At 47.3% G+C, this 16,941-nt stretch overlaps 2 protein-coding genes across 2 annotated transcripts in view; both read right to left on the reverse strand.

Annotated features, from left to right (window-relative positions):
* LOC121843247 (ankyrin-3-like) overlaps positions 1-4,130 on the reverse strand; it is a gene marked incomplete at its 3' end in the record, with an annotated part of 17,387 nt that extends 13,257 nt beyond the window's left edge. Inside the window, 1 exon segment of the mRNA XM_042312832.1 lies at positions 3,579-4,130. Coding sequence (XP_042168766.1) covers positions 3,579-3,734 — 156 coding nt within the window.
* LOC121843248 (ankyrin-3-like) overlaps positions 3,892-16,941 on the reverse strand; it is a 27,971-nt gene continuing 14,921 nt past the window's right edge. Inside the window, exon 4 of the mRNA XM_042312833.1 lies at positions 3,892-3,917. Coding sequence (XP_042168767.1) covers positions 3,892-3,917 — 26 coding nt within the window. The remainder of the gene's footprint in view (positions 3,918-16,941) is intronic.

Below are 16,941 nucleotides of genomic sequence, written 5' to 3' on the forward strand. Positions count from 1 at the left end.
ATTAGAACACAGGACATACCACATTAGAACACAGGACAGGACATACCACATTAGAACACAGGACAGGACATACCCCATTAGAACACAGGACAGGACATACCCCATTAGAACACAGGACATGACATACCACATTAGAACACAGGACAGGACATACCCCATTAGAACACAGGACATGACATACCCCATTAGAACACAGGACAGGACATGCCACATTAGAACACAGGACAGGACATACCCCATTAGAACACAGGACATGACATACCCCATTAGAACACAGGACAGGACATACCACATTAGAACACAGGACAGGACATACCACATTAGAACACAGGACAGGACATACCACATTAGAACACAGGACAGGACATACCACATTAGAACACAGGACAGGACATACCACATTAGAACACATGACAGGACATACCACATTAGAACACAGGACATACCCCATTAGAACACATGACAGGACATACCACATTAGAACACAGGACATACCCCATTAGAACACATGACACGACATACCACATTAGAACACAGGACAGGACATACCACATTAGAACACAGGACAGGACATACCACATTAGAACACAGGACAGGACATACCACATTAGAACACAGGACAGGACATACCACATTAGAACACAGGACAGGACATACCCCATTAGAACACAGGACAGGACACATTAGAACACAGGACATAACACATTAGAAGACAGGACAGGACATACCACATTAGAACACAGGACATACCACATTATAACACAGGATAGGACATACCACATTAGAAGACAGGACAGGACATACCACATTAGAACACAGGACATACCACATTATAACACAGGATAGGACATACCACATTAGAACACAGGACAGGACATACCCCATTAGAACACAGGACAGGACATACCACATTAGAACACAGTACAGGACATACCACATTAGAACACAGGACAGGACATACCCCATTAGAACACAGGACAGGACATACCACATTAGAAGACAGGACAGGACATACCACATTAGAAGACAGGACAGGACATACCACATTAGAACACAGGACATACCACATTATAACACAGGATAGGACATACCACATTAGAACACAGGACATACCACATTAGAACACAGGACAGGACATACCCCATTAGAACACAGGACAGGACATGACATACCACATTAGAACACAGGACAGGACATACCACATTAGAACACAGGACATACCACATTAGAACACAGGACAGGACATACCCCATTAGAACACAGGACATGACATACCCCATTAGAACACAGGACAGGACATGACATACCACATTAGAACACAGGACAGGACATGCCACATTAGAACACAGGACATAACACATTAGAACACAGGACAGGACATACCACATTAGAACACAGGACAGGACATACCACATTAGAACACAGTACAAGACACAACACATTACAGGACAGGACATACCACATTAGAACACAGGACAGGACATACCACATTAGAACACAGGACATGACATACCACAACACAGGACAGGACATACCACATTAGAACACAGGACGGGACATACCACATTAGAACACAGGACAGGACATACCACATTAGAACACAGGACAGGACATGCCACATTAGAACACAGGACAGGACATACCACATTAGAACACAGGACAGGACATACCATATTAGAACACAGGACAGGACATACCACATTAGAACACAGGACAGGACATACCACATTAGAACACAGGACAGGACATACCCCATTAGAACACAGGACAGGACATGCCACATTAGAACACAGGACAGGACATGACATACCACATTAGAACACAGGACAGGACATACCACATTAGAACACAGGACAGGACATACCACATTAGAACACAGGACATAACACATTAGAACACAGGACAGGACATACCACATTAGAACACAGGACAGGACATGACATACCACATTAGAACACAGGACAGGACATACCACATTACAGGACAGGACATACCCCATTAGAACACAGGACAGGACATGCCACATTAGAACACAGGACATGCCACATTAGAACACAGGACAGGACATACCACATTAGAACACAGGACATACCCCATTAGAACACATGACAGGACATACCACATTAGAACACAGGACAGGACATACCACATTAGAACACACCCCATTAGAACACAGGACAGGACATACCACATTAGAACACAGGACAGGACATACCACATTAGAACACAGGACAGGACATGACATACCACATTAGAACACAGGACAGGACACAACACAGGACAGGACATACCCCATTAGAACACAGGACAGGACATGCCACATTAGAACACAGGACAGGACATGACATACCACATTAGAACACAGGACAGGACATACCACATTACAGGACAGGACATACCCCATTAGAACACAGGACAGGACATACCACATTAGAACACAGGACATAACACATTAGAACACAGGACAGGACATACCACATTAGAACACAGGACAGGACATGACATACCACATTAGAACACAGGACAGGACATACCACATTACAGGACAGGACATACCCCATTAGAACACAGGACAGGACATGCCACATTAGAACACAGGACATGCCACATTAGAACACAGGACAGGACATACCACATTAGAACACAGGACAGGACATACCACATTAGAACACATGACAGGACATACCCCATTAGAACACATGACAGGACATACCACATTAGAACACAGGACATACCCCATTAGAACACATGACAGGACATACCACATTAGAACACAGGACAGGACATACCACATTAGAACACAGGACAGGACATACCACATTAGAACACAGGACAGGACATACCACATTAGAACACAGGACAGGACATACCACATTACAGGACAGGACATACCCCATTAGAACACAGGACAGGACATGCCACATTAGAACACAGGACATGCCACATTAGAACACAGGACAGGACATACCACATTAGAACACAGGACAGGACATACCACATTAGAACACATGACAGGACATACCACATTAGAACACAGGACATACCCCATTAGAACACATGACAGGACATACCACATTAGAACACAGGACATACCCCATTAGAACACATGACAGGACATACCACATTAGAACACAGGACAGGACATACCACATTAGAACACAGGACAGGACATACCACATTAGAACACAGGACAGGACATACCACATTAGAACACAGGACAGGACATACCACATTAGAACACAGGACAGGACATACCACATTACAGGACAGGACATACCCCATTAGAACACAGGACAGGACATGCCACATTAGAACACAGGACAGGACATACCACATTAGAACACAGGACAGGACATACCACATTAGAACACATGACAGGACATACCACATTAGAACACAGGACATACCCCATTAGAACACATGACAGGACATACCACATTAGAACACAGGACATACCCCATTAGAACACATGACAGGACATACCACATTAGAACACAGGACAGGACATACCACATTAGAACACAGGACAGGACACAGGACACTCAGGACAACCCTAACACCTGACCCCTAACCCCCACCTTGTTGCCCAAGCTGATGGTGGCCTCCCTGGCCAGTAGCAGGGTAACGATGTCTACGTTGCCCTCCTGAGAGGCCAGGTGCAGTGGTGTGATGCCCTGACGTGTCATAGCGTTGGTGTCGGCTCCATACTCCAGCAGCGTCGTGGCAATCTCCATCTGGTTCTTCTTAGCCGCGATGTGGAGTGGAGTATAGCCATTCTACACCACAGACAGAACATATTACACCACAGAGGAGGGTACCCATTCTACACCACAGACAGAACATATTACACCACAGAGGAGGGTACCCATTCTACACCACAGACAGAACATATTACACCACAGAGGAGGGTACCCATTCTACACCACAGACAGAACATATTACACCACAGAGGAGGGTACCCATTCTACACCACAGACAGAACATATTACACCACAGAGGAGGGTACCCATTCTACACCACAGACAGAACATATTACACCACAGAGGAGGGTACCCATTCTACACCACAGACAGAACATATTACACCACAGAGGAGGGTACCCATTCTACACCACAGACAGAACATATTACACCACAGAGGGGTACCCATTCTACACCACAGGTACCCATTCTACACCACAGACAGAACATATTACACCACAGAGGAGGGTACCCATTCTACACCACAGACAGAACATATTACACCACAGAGGAGGGTACCCATTCTACACCACAGACAGAACATATTACACCACAGAGGAGGGTACCCATTCTACACCACAGACAGAACATATTACACCACAGAGGAGGGTACCCATTCTACACCACAGACAGAACATATTACACCACAGAGGAGGGTACCCATTCTACACCACAGACAGAACATATTACACCACAGAGGAGGGTACCCATTCTACACCACAGACAGAACATATTACACCACAGAGGAGGGTACCCATTCTACACCACAGACAGAACATATTACACCACAGAGGAGGGTACCCATTCTACACCACAGACAGAACATATTTACCCATTCTACACCACAGACAGAACATATTACACCACAGAGGAGGGTACCCATTCTACACCACAGACAGAACATATTACACCACAGAGGAGGGTACCCATTCTACACCACAGACAGAACATATTACACCACAGAGGAGGGTACCCATTCTACACCACAGACAGAACATATTACAACACAGAGGAGGGTACCCATTCTACACCACAGACAGAACATATTACACCACAGAGGAGGGTACCCATTCTACACCACAGACAGAACATATTACACCACAGAGGAGGGTACCCATTCTACACCACAGACAGAACATATTACAACACAGAGGAGGGTACCCATTCTACACCACAGACAGAACATATTACACCACAGAGGAGGGTACCCATTCTACACCACAGACAGAACATATTACACCACAGAGGAGGGTACCCATTCTACACCACAGACAGAACATATTACACCACAGAGGAGGGTACTCATTCTACACCACAGACAGAACATATTACACCACAGAGGAGGGTACCCATTCTACACCACAGACAGAACATATTACACCACAGAGGAGGGTACCCATTCTACACCACAGACAGAACATATTACACCACAGAGGAGGGTACCCATTCTACACCACAGACAGAACATATTACACCACAGAGGAGGGTACCCATTCTACACCACAGACAGAACATATTACACCACAGAGGAGGGTACCCATTCTACACCACAGACAGAACATATTACACCACAGAGGAGGGTACCCATTCTACACCACAGACAGAACATCATCTATCATCCAGGGAATATACAGTCATCTATCATCCAGGTAATATACAATCATCTATCATCCAGGTAATATACAATCATCTATCATCCAGGTAATATACAGTCATCTATCATCCAGGTAATATACAGTCATCTATCATCCAGGTAATATATCATCCAGGTAATATACAGTCAGTGAACAGTGGTTATGCTGTATTAGATCAGTGAGTCGTGGTCCTGCTGTATTAGATCAGTGAGTCGTGGTTCTGCTGTTTCAGATCAGTGAGTCGTGGTTCTGCTGTTTCAGATCAGTGAGTCGTGGTCCTGCTGTATTAGATCAGTGAGTCGTGGTCCTGCTGTTTCAGATCAGTGAGTCGTGGTCCTGCTGTATTAGATCAGTGAGTCGTGGTTCTGCTGTTTCAGATCAGTGAGTCGTGGTCCTGCTGTATTAGATCAGTGAGTCGTGGTTCTGCTGTTTCAGATCAGTGAGTCGTGGTTCTGCTGTTTCAGATCAGTGAGTCGTGGTTCTGCTGTTTCAGATCAGTGAGTCGTGGTTCTGCTGTTTCAGATCAGTGAGTCGTGGTTCTGCTGTTTCAGTTCAGTGAGTCGTGGTTCTGCTGTTTCAGATCAGTGAGTCGTGGTTCTGCTGTTTCAGATCAGTGAGTCGTGGTTCTGCTGTTTCAGATCAGTGAGTCGTGGTTATGCTGTTTCAGATCAGTGAGTCGTGGTTCTGCTGTTTCAGATCAGTGAGTCGTGGTTCTGCTGTATTAGATCAGTGAGTCGTGGTTCTGCTGTTTCAGATCAGTGAGTCGTGGTTCTGCTGTATTAGATCAGTGAGTCGTGGTTCTGCTGTTTCAGATCAGTGAGTCGTGGTCCTGCTGTTTCAGATCAGTGAGTCGTGGTCCTGCTGTTTCAGATCAGTGAGTCGTGGTTCTGCTGTTTCAGATCAGTGAGTCGTGGTCCTGCTGTTTCAGATCAGTGAGTCGTGGTTCTGCTGTTTCAGATCAGTGAGTCGTGGTTCTGCTGTTTCAGATCAGTGAGTCGTGGTTCTGCTGTTTCAGATCAGTGAGTCGTGGTTCTGCTGTATTAGATCAGTGAGTCGTGGTCCTGCTGTTTCAGATCAGTGAGTCGTGGTTCTGCTGTTTCAGATCAGTGAGTCGTGGTTCTGCTGTATTAGATCAGTGAGTCGTGGTCCTGCTGTATTAGATCAGTGAGTCGTGGTTCTGCTGTTTCAGATCAGTGAGTCGTGGTCCTGCTGTATTAGATCAGTGAGTCGTGGTTCTGCTGTATTAGATCAGTGAGTCGTGGTCCTGCTGTTTCAGATCAGTGAGTCGTGGTCCTGCTGTTTCAGTTCAGTGAGTCGTGGTCCTGCTGTTTCAGTTCAGTGAGTCGTGGTCCTGCTGTTTCAGATCAGTGAGTCGTGGTCCTGCTGTTTCAGTTCAGTGAGTCGTGGTCCTGCTGTTTCAGATCAGTGAGTCGTGGTCCTGCTGTTTCAGTTCAGTGAGTCGTGGTCCTGCTGTATTAGATCAGTGAGCTGTGATTCTGTCACGGCTCCCTCCGGTACTGTGAATTGGTACTGTGAGTACCTATGTGTTGTCTCAGCCTGTGCTGTGTGTTATTGTTCCCTATGTGTTGTCTCAGCCTGTGCTGTGTGTTATTGTTCCCTATGTGTTGTCTCAGCCTGTGCTGTGTGTTATTGTTCCCTATGTGTTGTCTCAGCCTGTGCTGTGTGTTATTGTTCCCTATGTGTTGTCTCAGCCTGTGCTGTGTTATTGTTCCCATGTGTTGTCTCAGCCTGTGCTGTGTGTTATTGTTCCCTATGTGTTGTCTCAGCCTGTGCTGTGTGTTATTGTTCCCTATGTGTTGTCTCAGCCTGTGCTGTGTGTTATTGTTCCCTATGTGTTGTCTCAGCCTGTGCTGTGTTATTGTTCCCTATGTGTTGTCTCAGCCTGTGCTGTGTGTTTTGTGCGTTGTGTATTACGGGTCTCCTCCCATGTCGTTCTACCAGGTTTTCCCTCGCCCTTTTGTTTGGGTACATCCCAGTGTTTTGTATACGTATTTGTTTAGGGTGTGTTAAAAAACCCTATTATGTATTCCTGCACCTGCCTCCAAATCCTTTATACCAGCATGACAGATCCTGCTGTTTCAGATCAGAACATCATGGGAAAAACCTTCACCTGATGTTACCAGAACGTTCCCAGAACACATTTCGTCTGTTGTTTACATTTTAGTGAAATGTTCTGAGGACCTCCAAGACAAGGTCAAATGGAATATTATGTTAAACCTAAAACACTATGCTATGAAAGTCATAAAAACGGACAGGTCATTCTTACCACATTAAAGGAACCTTTATAGAACAGACGGAATGTGTTCTGGGAACATTCTTGGAAAATCAAGGGAACGTTTTTTTTCACCCTAAAAGAAACATTGTATAATCATCCTCACATTCTGATACTGGTGTGGTAGTGGTCTGATACTGGTGTGCTAGTGGTCTGAAACTGGTGTGGTAGTGGTATGATACTGGTGCGGTCGTGGTCTGATACTGGTGTGGTAGTGGTCTGATACTGGTGTGGTAGTGGTCTGATACTGGTGTGGTAATGGTCTGATACTGGTGTGGTAGTGGTCTGAAACTGGTGTGGTAGTGGTATGATACTGGTGTGGTAGTGGTATGATACTGGTGTGGTAGTGGTCTGAAACTGGTGTGCTAGTGGTCTGAAACTGGTGTGGTAGTGGTCTGATACTGGTGTGGTAGTGGTATGATACTGGTGTGGTAGTGGTCTGATACTGGTGTGCTAGTGGTCTGAAACTGGTGTGGTAATGGTCTGATACTGGTGTGGTAGTGGTCTGATACTGGTGTGGTAGTGGTCTGATACTGGTCTGGTAGTGGTATGATACTGGTGTGGTAGTGGTATGATACTGGTGTGGCTGTGGTATGATACTGGTGTGGTAGTGGTATGATACTGGTGTGGTAGTGGTATGATACTGGTGTGGTAGTGGTCTGATACTGGTCTGGTAGTGGTATGATACTGGTGTGGTAGTGGTATGATACTGGTGTGGCTGTGGTATGATACTGGTGTGGTAGTGGTATGATACTGGTGTGGTAGTGGTATGATACTGGTGTGGTAGTGGTCTGATACTGGTCTGGTAATGGTCTGATACTGGTGTGGTAGTGGTATGATACTGGTGTGGTAGTGGTATGATACTGGTGTGCTAATGGTCTGATACTGGTGTGGTAATGGTCTGATACTGGTGTGGTAGTGGTCTGATACTGGTGTGGTAGTGGTCTGATACTGGTGTTGTAGTGGTATGATACTGGTGTGGTAGTGGTATGATACTGGTGTGCTAATGGTCTGATACTGGTGTGGTAGTGGTATGATACTGGTGTGGTAATGGTCTGATACTGGTGTGGTAATGGTCTGATATTGGTGTGGTAGTTGTCTGACACTGGTGTGGTAGTGGTCTGATACTGCTGTGATAGTGGTCTGATGCTGGTGTGGTAGTGGTCTGATACTGGTGTGGTAGTGGTCTGATACTGGTGTGGTAGTGGTCTGGTCTGATACTGGTGTGGTCTGGTCTGATACTGCTGTGGTAGTGGTCTGATACTGGTGTGGTAGTGGTCTGATACTGGTGTGGTAGTGATGCGGTAGTGGTCTGATACTGGTGTGGTAGTGGTCTGATGCTGGTGTGGTAGTGGTCTGATGCTGGTGTGGTAGTGGTCTGGTACAGGTGTGGTAGTGGTCTGGTCTGATACTGGTGTGGTATTGGTCTGATACTGGTGCGGTTTTGGGCTGGTCTGATACTGGTGCGGTAGTGGTCTGAAACTGGTGTGGTAGTGGTCTGATACTGGTGCGGTCGTGGTCTGATACTGGTGTGGTAGTGGTCTGATACTGGTGTGGTAGTGGTCTGATACTGGTGTACTAGTTGTCTGATATTGGTGTGGTAGTGGTCTGATGCTGGTACGGTAGTGGTCTGATACTGCTGTGATAGTGGTCTGATACTGGTGTGGTAGTGGTCTGATACTGGTGCGGTAGTGGTCTGGTCTGATACTAGTGTGGTAGTGGTAGTGGTCTGGTCTGATACTGGTGTGGTAGTGGTCTGGTCTGATACTGGTGTGGTAGTGGTATGATACTGGTGTGGTAGTGGTCTGATACTGGTGTGTTATTGGTCTGGTCTGATACTGGTGTGGTAGTGGTCTGATACTGGTGTGGTAGTGGTCTGATACTGGTGCAGTAGTGGTCTGACACTGGTGTGGTAGTGGTCTGGTCTGATACTGGTGTGGTAGTGGTCTGATGCTGGTGTGGTAGTGGTCTGATACTGGTGTGGTAGTGGTCTGATACTTGTGTGGTAGTGGTCTGATGCTGGTGTGGTAGTGGTCTGATGCTGGTGTGGTAGTGGTCTGATACTGGTGTGGTAGTGGTCTGATGCTGGTTTGGTAGTAGTCTGATACTGGTGCAGTAGTGGTCTGATACTGGTGGGATAGTGGTATGATACTGGTGTGCTAATGGTCTGATACTGGTGTGGTAATGGTCTGATACTGGTCTGATACTGGTGTGGTAGTGGTCTGATACTGGTGTTGTAGTGGTATGATACTGGTGTGGTAGTGGTATGATACTGGTGTGCTAATGGTCTGATACTGGTGTGGTAGTGGTATGATACTGGTGTGGTAATGGTCTGATACTGGTGTGGTAATGGTCTGATACTGGTGTGGTAGTTGTCTGACACTGGTGTGGTAGTGGTCTGATACTGCTGTGATAGTGGTCTGATGCTGGTGTGGTAGTGGTCTGATACTGGTGTGGTAGTGGTCTGATACTGGTGTGCTAGTGGTCTGAAACTGGTGTGGTAGTGGTATGATACTGGTGTGGTCGTGGTCTGATACTGGTGTGGTAGTGGTCTGATACTGGTGTGGTAGTGGTCTGATACTGGTGTGGTAATGGTCTGATACTGGTGTGGTAGTGGTCTGAAACTGGTGTGGTAGTGGTATGATACTGGTGTGGTAGTGGTATGATACTGGTGTGGTAGTGGTCTGAAACTGGTGTGCTAGTGGTCTGAAACTGGTGTGGTAGTGGTCTGATACTGGTGTGGTAGTGGTATGATACTGGTGTGGTAGTGGTCTGATACTGGTGTGCTAGTGGTCTGAAACTGGTGTGGTAATGGTCTGATACTGGTGTGGTAGTGGTCTGATACTGGTGTGGTAGTGGTCTGATACTGGTCTGGTAGTGGTATGATACTGGTGTGGTAGTGGTATGATACTGGTGTGGCAGTGGTATGATACTGGTGTGGTAGTGGTATGATACTGGTGTGGTAGTGGTATGATACTGGTGTGGTAGTGGTCTGATACTGGTCTGGTAGTGGTATGATACTGGTGTGGTAGTGGTCTGATACTGGTGTGGTAATGGTCTGATACTGGTGTGGTAATGGTCTGATACTGGTGTGGTAGTGGTCTGATACTGGTGTGGTAGTGGTATGATACTGGTGTGGTAGTGGTATGATACTGGTGTGCTAATGGTCTGATACTGGTGTGGTAATGGTCTGATACTGGTGTGGTAGTGGTCTGATACTGGTGTGGTAGTGGTCTGATACTGGTGTTGTAGTGGTATGATACTGGTGTGGTAGTGGTATGATACTGGTGTGCTAATGGTCTGATACTGGTGTGGTAGTGGTATGATACTGGTGTGGTAATGGTCTGATACTGGTGTGGTAATGGTCTGATACTGGTGTGGTAGTTGTCTGACACTGGTGTGGTAGTGGTCTGATACTGCTGTGATAGTGGTCTGATGCTGGTGTGGTAGTGGTCTGATACTGGTGTGGTAGTGGTCTGATACTGGTGTGGTAGTGGTCTGGTCTGATACTGGTGTGGTCTGGTCTGATACTGCTGTGGTAGTGGTCTGATACTGGTGTGGTAGTGGTCTGATACTGGTGTGGTAGTGATGCGGTAGTGGTCTGATACTGGTGTGGTAGTGGTCTGATGCTGGTGTGGTAGTGGTCTGATGCTGGTGTGGTAGTGGTCTGGTACAGGTGTGGTAGTGGTCTGGTCTGATACTGGTGTGGTATTGGTCTGATACTGGTGCGGTTTTGGGCTGGTCTGATACTGGTGCGGTAGTGGTCTGAAACTGGTGTGGTAGTGGTCTGATACTGGTGCGGTCGTGGTCTGATACTGGTGTGGTAGTGGTCTGATACTGGTGTGGTAGTGGTCTGATACTGGTCTGGTAGTGGTATGATACTGGTGTGGTAGTGGTCTGATACTGGTGTGGTAATGGTCTGATACTGGTGTGGTAATGGTCTGATACTGGTGTGGTAGTGGTCTGATACTGGTGTGGTAGTGGTATGATACTGGTGTGGTAGTGGTATGATACTGGTGTGCTAATGGTCTGATACTGGTGTGGTAATGGTCTGATACTGGTGTGGTAGTGGTCTGATACTGGTGTGGTAGTGGTCTGATACTGGTGTTGTAGTGGTATGATACTGGTGTGGTAGTGGTATGATACTGGTGTGCTAATGGTCTGATACTGGTGTGGTAGTGGTATGATACTGGTGTGGTAATGGTCTGATCCTGGTGTGGTAATGGTCTGATACTGGTGTGGTAGTTGTCTGACACTGGTGTGGTAGTGGTCTGATACTGCTGTGATAGTGGTCTGATGCTGGTGTGGTAGTGGTCTGATACTGGTGTGGTAGTGGTCTGATACTGGTGTGGTAGTGGTCTGGTCTGATACTGGTGTGGTCTGGTCTGATACTGCTGTGGTAGTGGTCTGATACTGGTGTGGTAGTGGTCTGATACTGGTGTGGTAGTGATGCGGTAGTGGTCTGATACTGGTGTGGTAGTGGTCTGATGCTGGTGTGGTAGTGGTCTGATGCTGGTGTGGTAGTGGTCTGGTACAGGTGTGGTAGTGGTCTGGTCTGATACTGGTGTGGTATTGGTCTGATACTGGTGCGGTTTTGGGCTGGTCTGATACTGGTGCGGTAGTGGTCTGAAACTGGTGTGGTAGTGGTCTGATACTGGTGCGGTCGTGGTCTGATACTGGTGTGGTAGTGGTCTGATACTGGTGTGGTAGTGGTCTGATACTGGTGTACTAGTTGTCTGATATTGGTGTGGTAGTGGTCTGATGCTGGTACGGTAGTGGTCTGATACTGCTGTGATAGTGGTCTGATACTGGTGTGGTAGTGGTCTGATACTGGTGCGGTAGTGGTCTGGTCTGATACTAGTGTGGTAGTGGTAGTGGTCTGGTCTGATACTGGTGTGGTAGTGGTCTGGTCTGATACTGGTGTGGTAGTGGTATGATACTGGTGTGGTAGTGGTCTGACACTGGTGTGGTAGTGGTCTGGTCTGATACTGGTGTGGTAGTGGTCTGATGCTGGTGTGGTAGTGGTCTGATACTGGTGTGGTAGTGGTCTGATACTTGTGTGGTAGTGGTCTGATGCTGGTGTGGTAGTGGTCTGATGCTGGTGTGGTAGTGGTCTGATACTGGTGTGGTAGTGGTCTGATGCTGGTTTGGTAGTAGTCTGATACTGGTGCAGTAGTGGTCTGATACTGGTGGGATAGTGGTATGATACTGGTGTGCTAATGGTCTGATACTGGTGTGGTAATGGTCTGATACTGGTCTGATACTGGTGTGGTAGTGGTCTGATACTGGTGTTGTAGTGGTATGATACTGGTGTGGTAGTGGTATGATACTGGTGTGCTAATGGTCTGATACTGGTGTGGTAGTGGTATGATACTGGTGTGGTAATGGTCTGATACTGGTGTGGTAATGGTCTGATACTGGTGTGGTAGTTGTCTGACACTGGTGTGGTAGTGGTCTGATACTGCTGTGATAGTGGTCTGATGCTGGTGTGGTAGTGGTCTGATACTGGTGTGGTAGTGGTCTGATACTGGTGTGCTAGTGGTCTGAAACTGGTGTGGTAGTGGTATGATACTGGTGTGGTCGTGGTCTGATACTGGTGTGGTAGTGGTCTGATACTGGTGTGGTAGTGGTCTGATACTGGTGTGGTAATGGTCTGATACTGGTGTGGTAGTGGTCTGAAACTGGTGTGGTAGTGGTATGATACTGGTGTGGTAGTGGTATGATACTGGTGTGGTAGTGGTCTGAAACTGGTGTGCTAGTGGTCTGAAACTGGTGTGGTAGTGGTCTGATACTGGTGTGGTAGTGGTATGATACTGGTGTGGTAGTGGTCTGATACTGGTGTGCTAGTGGTCTGAAACTGGTGTGGTAATGGTCTGATACTGGTGTGGTAGTGGTCTGATACTGGTGTGGTAGTGGTCTGATACTGGTCTGGTAGTGGTATGATACTGGTGTGGTAGTGGTATGATACTGGTGTGGCAGTGGTCTGATACTGGTGTGGTAGTGGTCTGATACTGGTGTGGTAGTGGTCTGATGCTGGTCTGGTAGTGGTATGATACTGGTGTGGTAGTGGTCTGATACTGGTGTGGTAATGGTCTGATACTGGTGTGGTAATGGTCTGATACTGGTGTGGTAGTGGTCTGATACTGGTGTTGTAGTGGTATGATACTGGTGTGGTAGTGGTATGATACTGGTGTGCTAATGGTCTGATACTGGTGTGGTAGTGGTATGATACTGGTGTGGTAATGGTCTGATACTGGTGTGGTAATGGTCTGATACTGGTGTGGTAGTTGTCTGACACTGGTGTGGTAGTGGTCTGATACTGCTGTGATAGTGGTCTGATGCTGGTGTGGTAGTGGTCTGATACTGGTGTGGTAGTGGTCTGATACTGGTGTGGTAGTGGTCTGGTCTGATACTGGTGTGGTCTGGTCTGATACTGCTGTGGTAGTGGTCTGATACTGGTGCGGTCGTGGTCTGATACTGGTGTGGTAGTGGTCTGATACTGGTGTGGTAGTGGTCTGATACTGGTGTACTAGTTGTCTGATATTGGTGTGGTAGTGGTCTGATGCTGGTACGGTAGTGGTCTGATACTGCTGTGATAGTGGTCTGATACTGGTGTGGTAGTGGTCTGATACTGGTGCGGTAGTGGTCTGGTCTGATACTAGTGTGGTAGTGGTAGTGGTCTGGTCTGATACTGGTGTGGTAGTGGTCTGGTCTGATACTGGTGTGGTAGTGGTATGATACTGGTGTGGTAGTGGTCTGACACTGGTGTGGTAGTGGTCTGGTCTGATACTGGTGTGGTAGTGGTCTGATGCTGGTGTGGTAGTGGTCTGATACTGGTGTGGTAGTGGTCTGATACTTGTGTGGTAGTGGTCTGATGCTGGTGTGGTAGTGGTCTGATGCTGGTGTGGTAGTGGTCTGATACTGGTGTGGTAGTGGTCTGATGCTGGTTTGGTAGTAGTCTGATACTGGTGCAGTAGTGGTCTGATACTGGTGGGATAGTGGTATGATACTGGTGTGCTAATGGTCTGATACTGGTGTGGTAATGGTCTGATACTGGTCTGATACTGGTGTGGTAGTGGTCTGATACTGGTGTTGTAGTGGTATGATACTGGTGTGGTAGTGGTATGATACTGGTGTGCTAATGGTCTGATACTGGTGTGGTAGTGGTATGATACTGGTGTGGTAATGGTCTGATACTGGTGTGGTAATGGTCTGATACTGGTGTGGTAGTTGTCTGACACTGGTGTGGTAGTGGTCTGATACTGCTGTGATAGTGGTCTGATGCTGGTGTGGTAGTGGTCTGATACTGGTGTGGTAGTGGTCTGATACTGGTGTGCTAGTGGTCTGAAACTGGTGTGGTAGTGGTATGATACTGGTGTGGTCGTGGTCTGATACTGGTGTGGTAGTGGTCTGATACTGGTGTGGTAGTGGTCTGATACTGGTGTGGTAATGGTCTGATACTGGTGTGGTAGTGGTCTGAAACTGGTGTGGTAGTGGTATGATACTGGTGTGGTAGTGGTATGATACTGGTGTGGTAGTGGTCTGAAACTGGTGTGCTAGTGGTCTGAAACTGGTGTGGTAGTGGTCTGATACTGGTGTGGTAGTGGTATGATACTGGTGTGGTAGTGGTCTGATACTGGTGTGCTAGTGGTCTGAAACTGGTGTGGTAATGGTCTGATACTGGTGTGGTAGTGGTCTGATACTGGTGTGGTAGTGGTCTGATACTGGTCTGGTAGTGGTATGATACTGGTGTGGTAGTGGTATGATACTGGTGTGGCAGTGGTATGATACTGGTGTGGTAGTGGTATGATACTGGTGTGGTAGTGGTATGATACTGGTGTGGTAGTGGTCTGATACTGGTCTGGTAGTGGTATGATACTGGTGTGGTAGTGGTCTGATACTGGTGTGGTAATGGTCTGATACTGGTGTGGTAATGGTCTGATACTGGTGTGGTAGTGGTATGATACTGGTGTGGTCGTGGTCTGATACTGGTGTGGTAGTGGTCTGATACTGGTGTGGTAGTGGTCTGATACTGGTGTGGTAATGGTCTGATACTGGTGTGGTAGTGGTCTGAAACTGGTGTGGTAGTGGTATGATACTGGTGTGGTAGTGGTATGATACTGGTGTGGTAGTGGTCTGAAACTGGTGTGCTAGTGGTCTGAAACTGGTGTGGTAGTGGTCTGATACTGGTGTGGTAGTGGTATGATACTGGTGTGGTAGTGGTCTGATACTGGTGTGCTAGTGGTCTGAAACTGGTGTGGTAATGGTCTGATACTGGTGTGGTAGTGGTCTGATACTGGTGTGGTAGTGGTCTGATACTGGTCTGGTAGTGGTATGATACTGGTGTGGTAGTGGTATGATACTGGTGTGGCAGTGGTATGATACTGGTGTGGTAGTGGTATGATACTGGTGTGGTAGTGGTATGATACTGGTGTGGTAGTGGTCTGATACTGGTCTGGTAGTGGTATGATACTGGTGTGGTAGTGGTCTGATACTGGTGTGGTAATGGTCTGATACTGGTGTGGTAATGGTCTGATACTGGTGTGGTAGTGGTCTGATACTGGTGTGGTAGTGGTATGATACTGGTGTGGTAGTGGTATGATACTGGTGTGCTAATGGTCTGATACTGGTGTGGTAATGGTCTGATACTGGTGTGGTAGTGGTCTGATACTGGTGTGGTAGTGGTCTGATACTGGTGTTGTAGTGGTATGATACTGGTGTGGTAGTGGTATGATACTGGTGTGCTAATGGTCTGATACTGGTGTGGTAGTGGTATGATACTGGTGTGGTAATGGTCTGATACTGGTGTGGTAATGGTCTGATACTGGTGTGGTAGTTGTCTGACACTGGTGTGGTAGTGGTCTGATACTGCTGTGATAGTGGTCTGATGCTGGTGTGGTAGTGGTCTGATACTGGTGTGGTAGTGGTCTGATACTGGTGTGGTAGTGGTCTGGTCTGATACTGGTGTGGTCTGGTCTGATACTGCTGTGGTAGTGGTCTGATACTGGTGTGGTAGTGGTCTGATACTGGTGTGGTAGTGATGCGGTAGTGGTCTGATACTGGTGTGGTAGTGGTCTGATGCTGGTGTGGTAGTGGTCTGATGCTGGTGTGGTAGTGGTCTGGTACAGGTGTGGTAGTGGTCTGGTCTGATACTGGTGTGGTATTGGTCTGATACTGGTGCGGTTTTGGGCTGGTCTGATACTGGTGCGGTAGTGGTCTGAAACTGGTGTGGTAGTGGTCTGATACTGGTGCGGTCGTGGTCTGATACTGGTGT

Source organism: Oncorhynchus tshawytscha, unplaced genomic scaffold (assembly GCF_018296145.1).
Source record: "Oncorhynchus tshawytscha isolate Ot180627B unplaced genomic scaffold, Otsh_v2.0 Un_contig_3339_pilon_pilon, whole genome shotgun sequence".
Taxonomy (NCBI): Eukaryota; Metazoa; Chordata; class Actinopteri; order Salmoniformes; family Salmonidae; genus Oncorhynchus; species Oncorhynchus tshawytscha.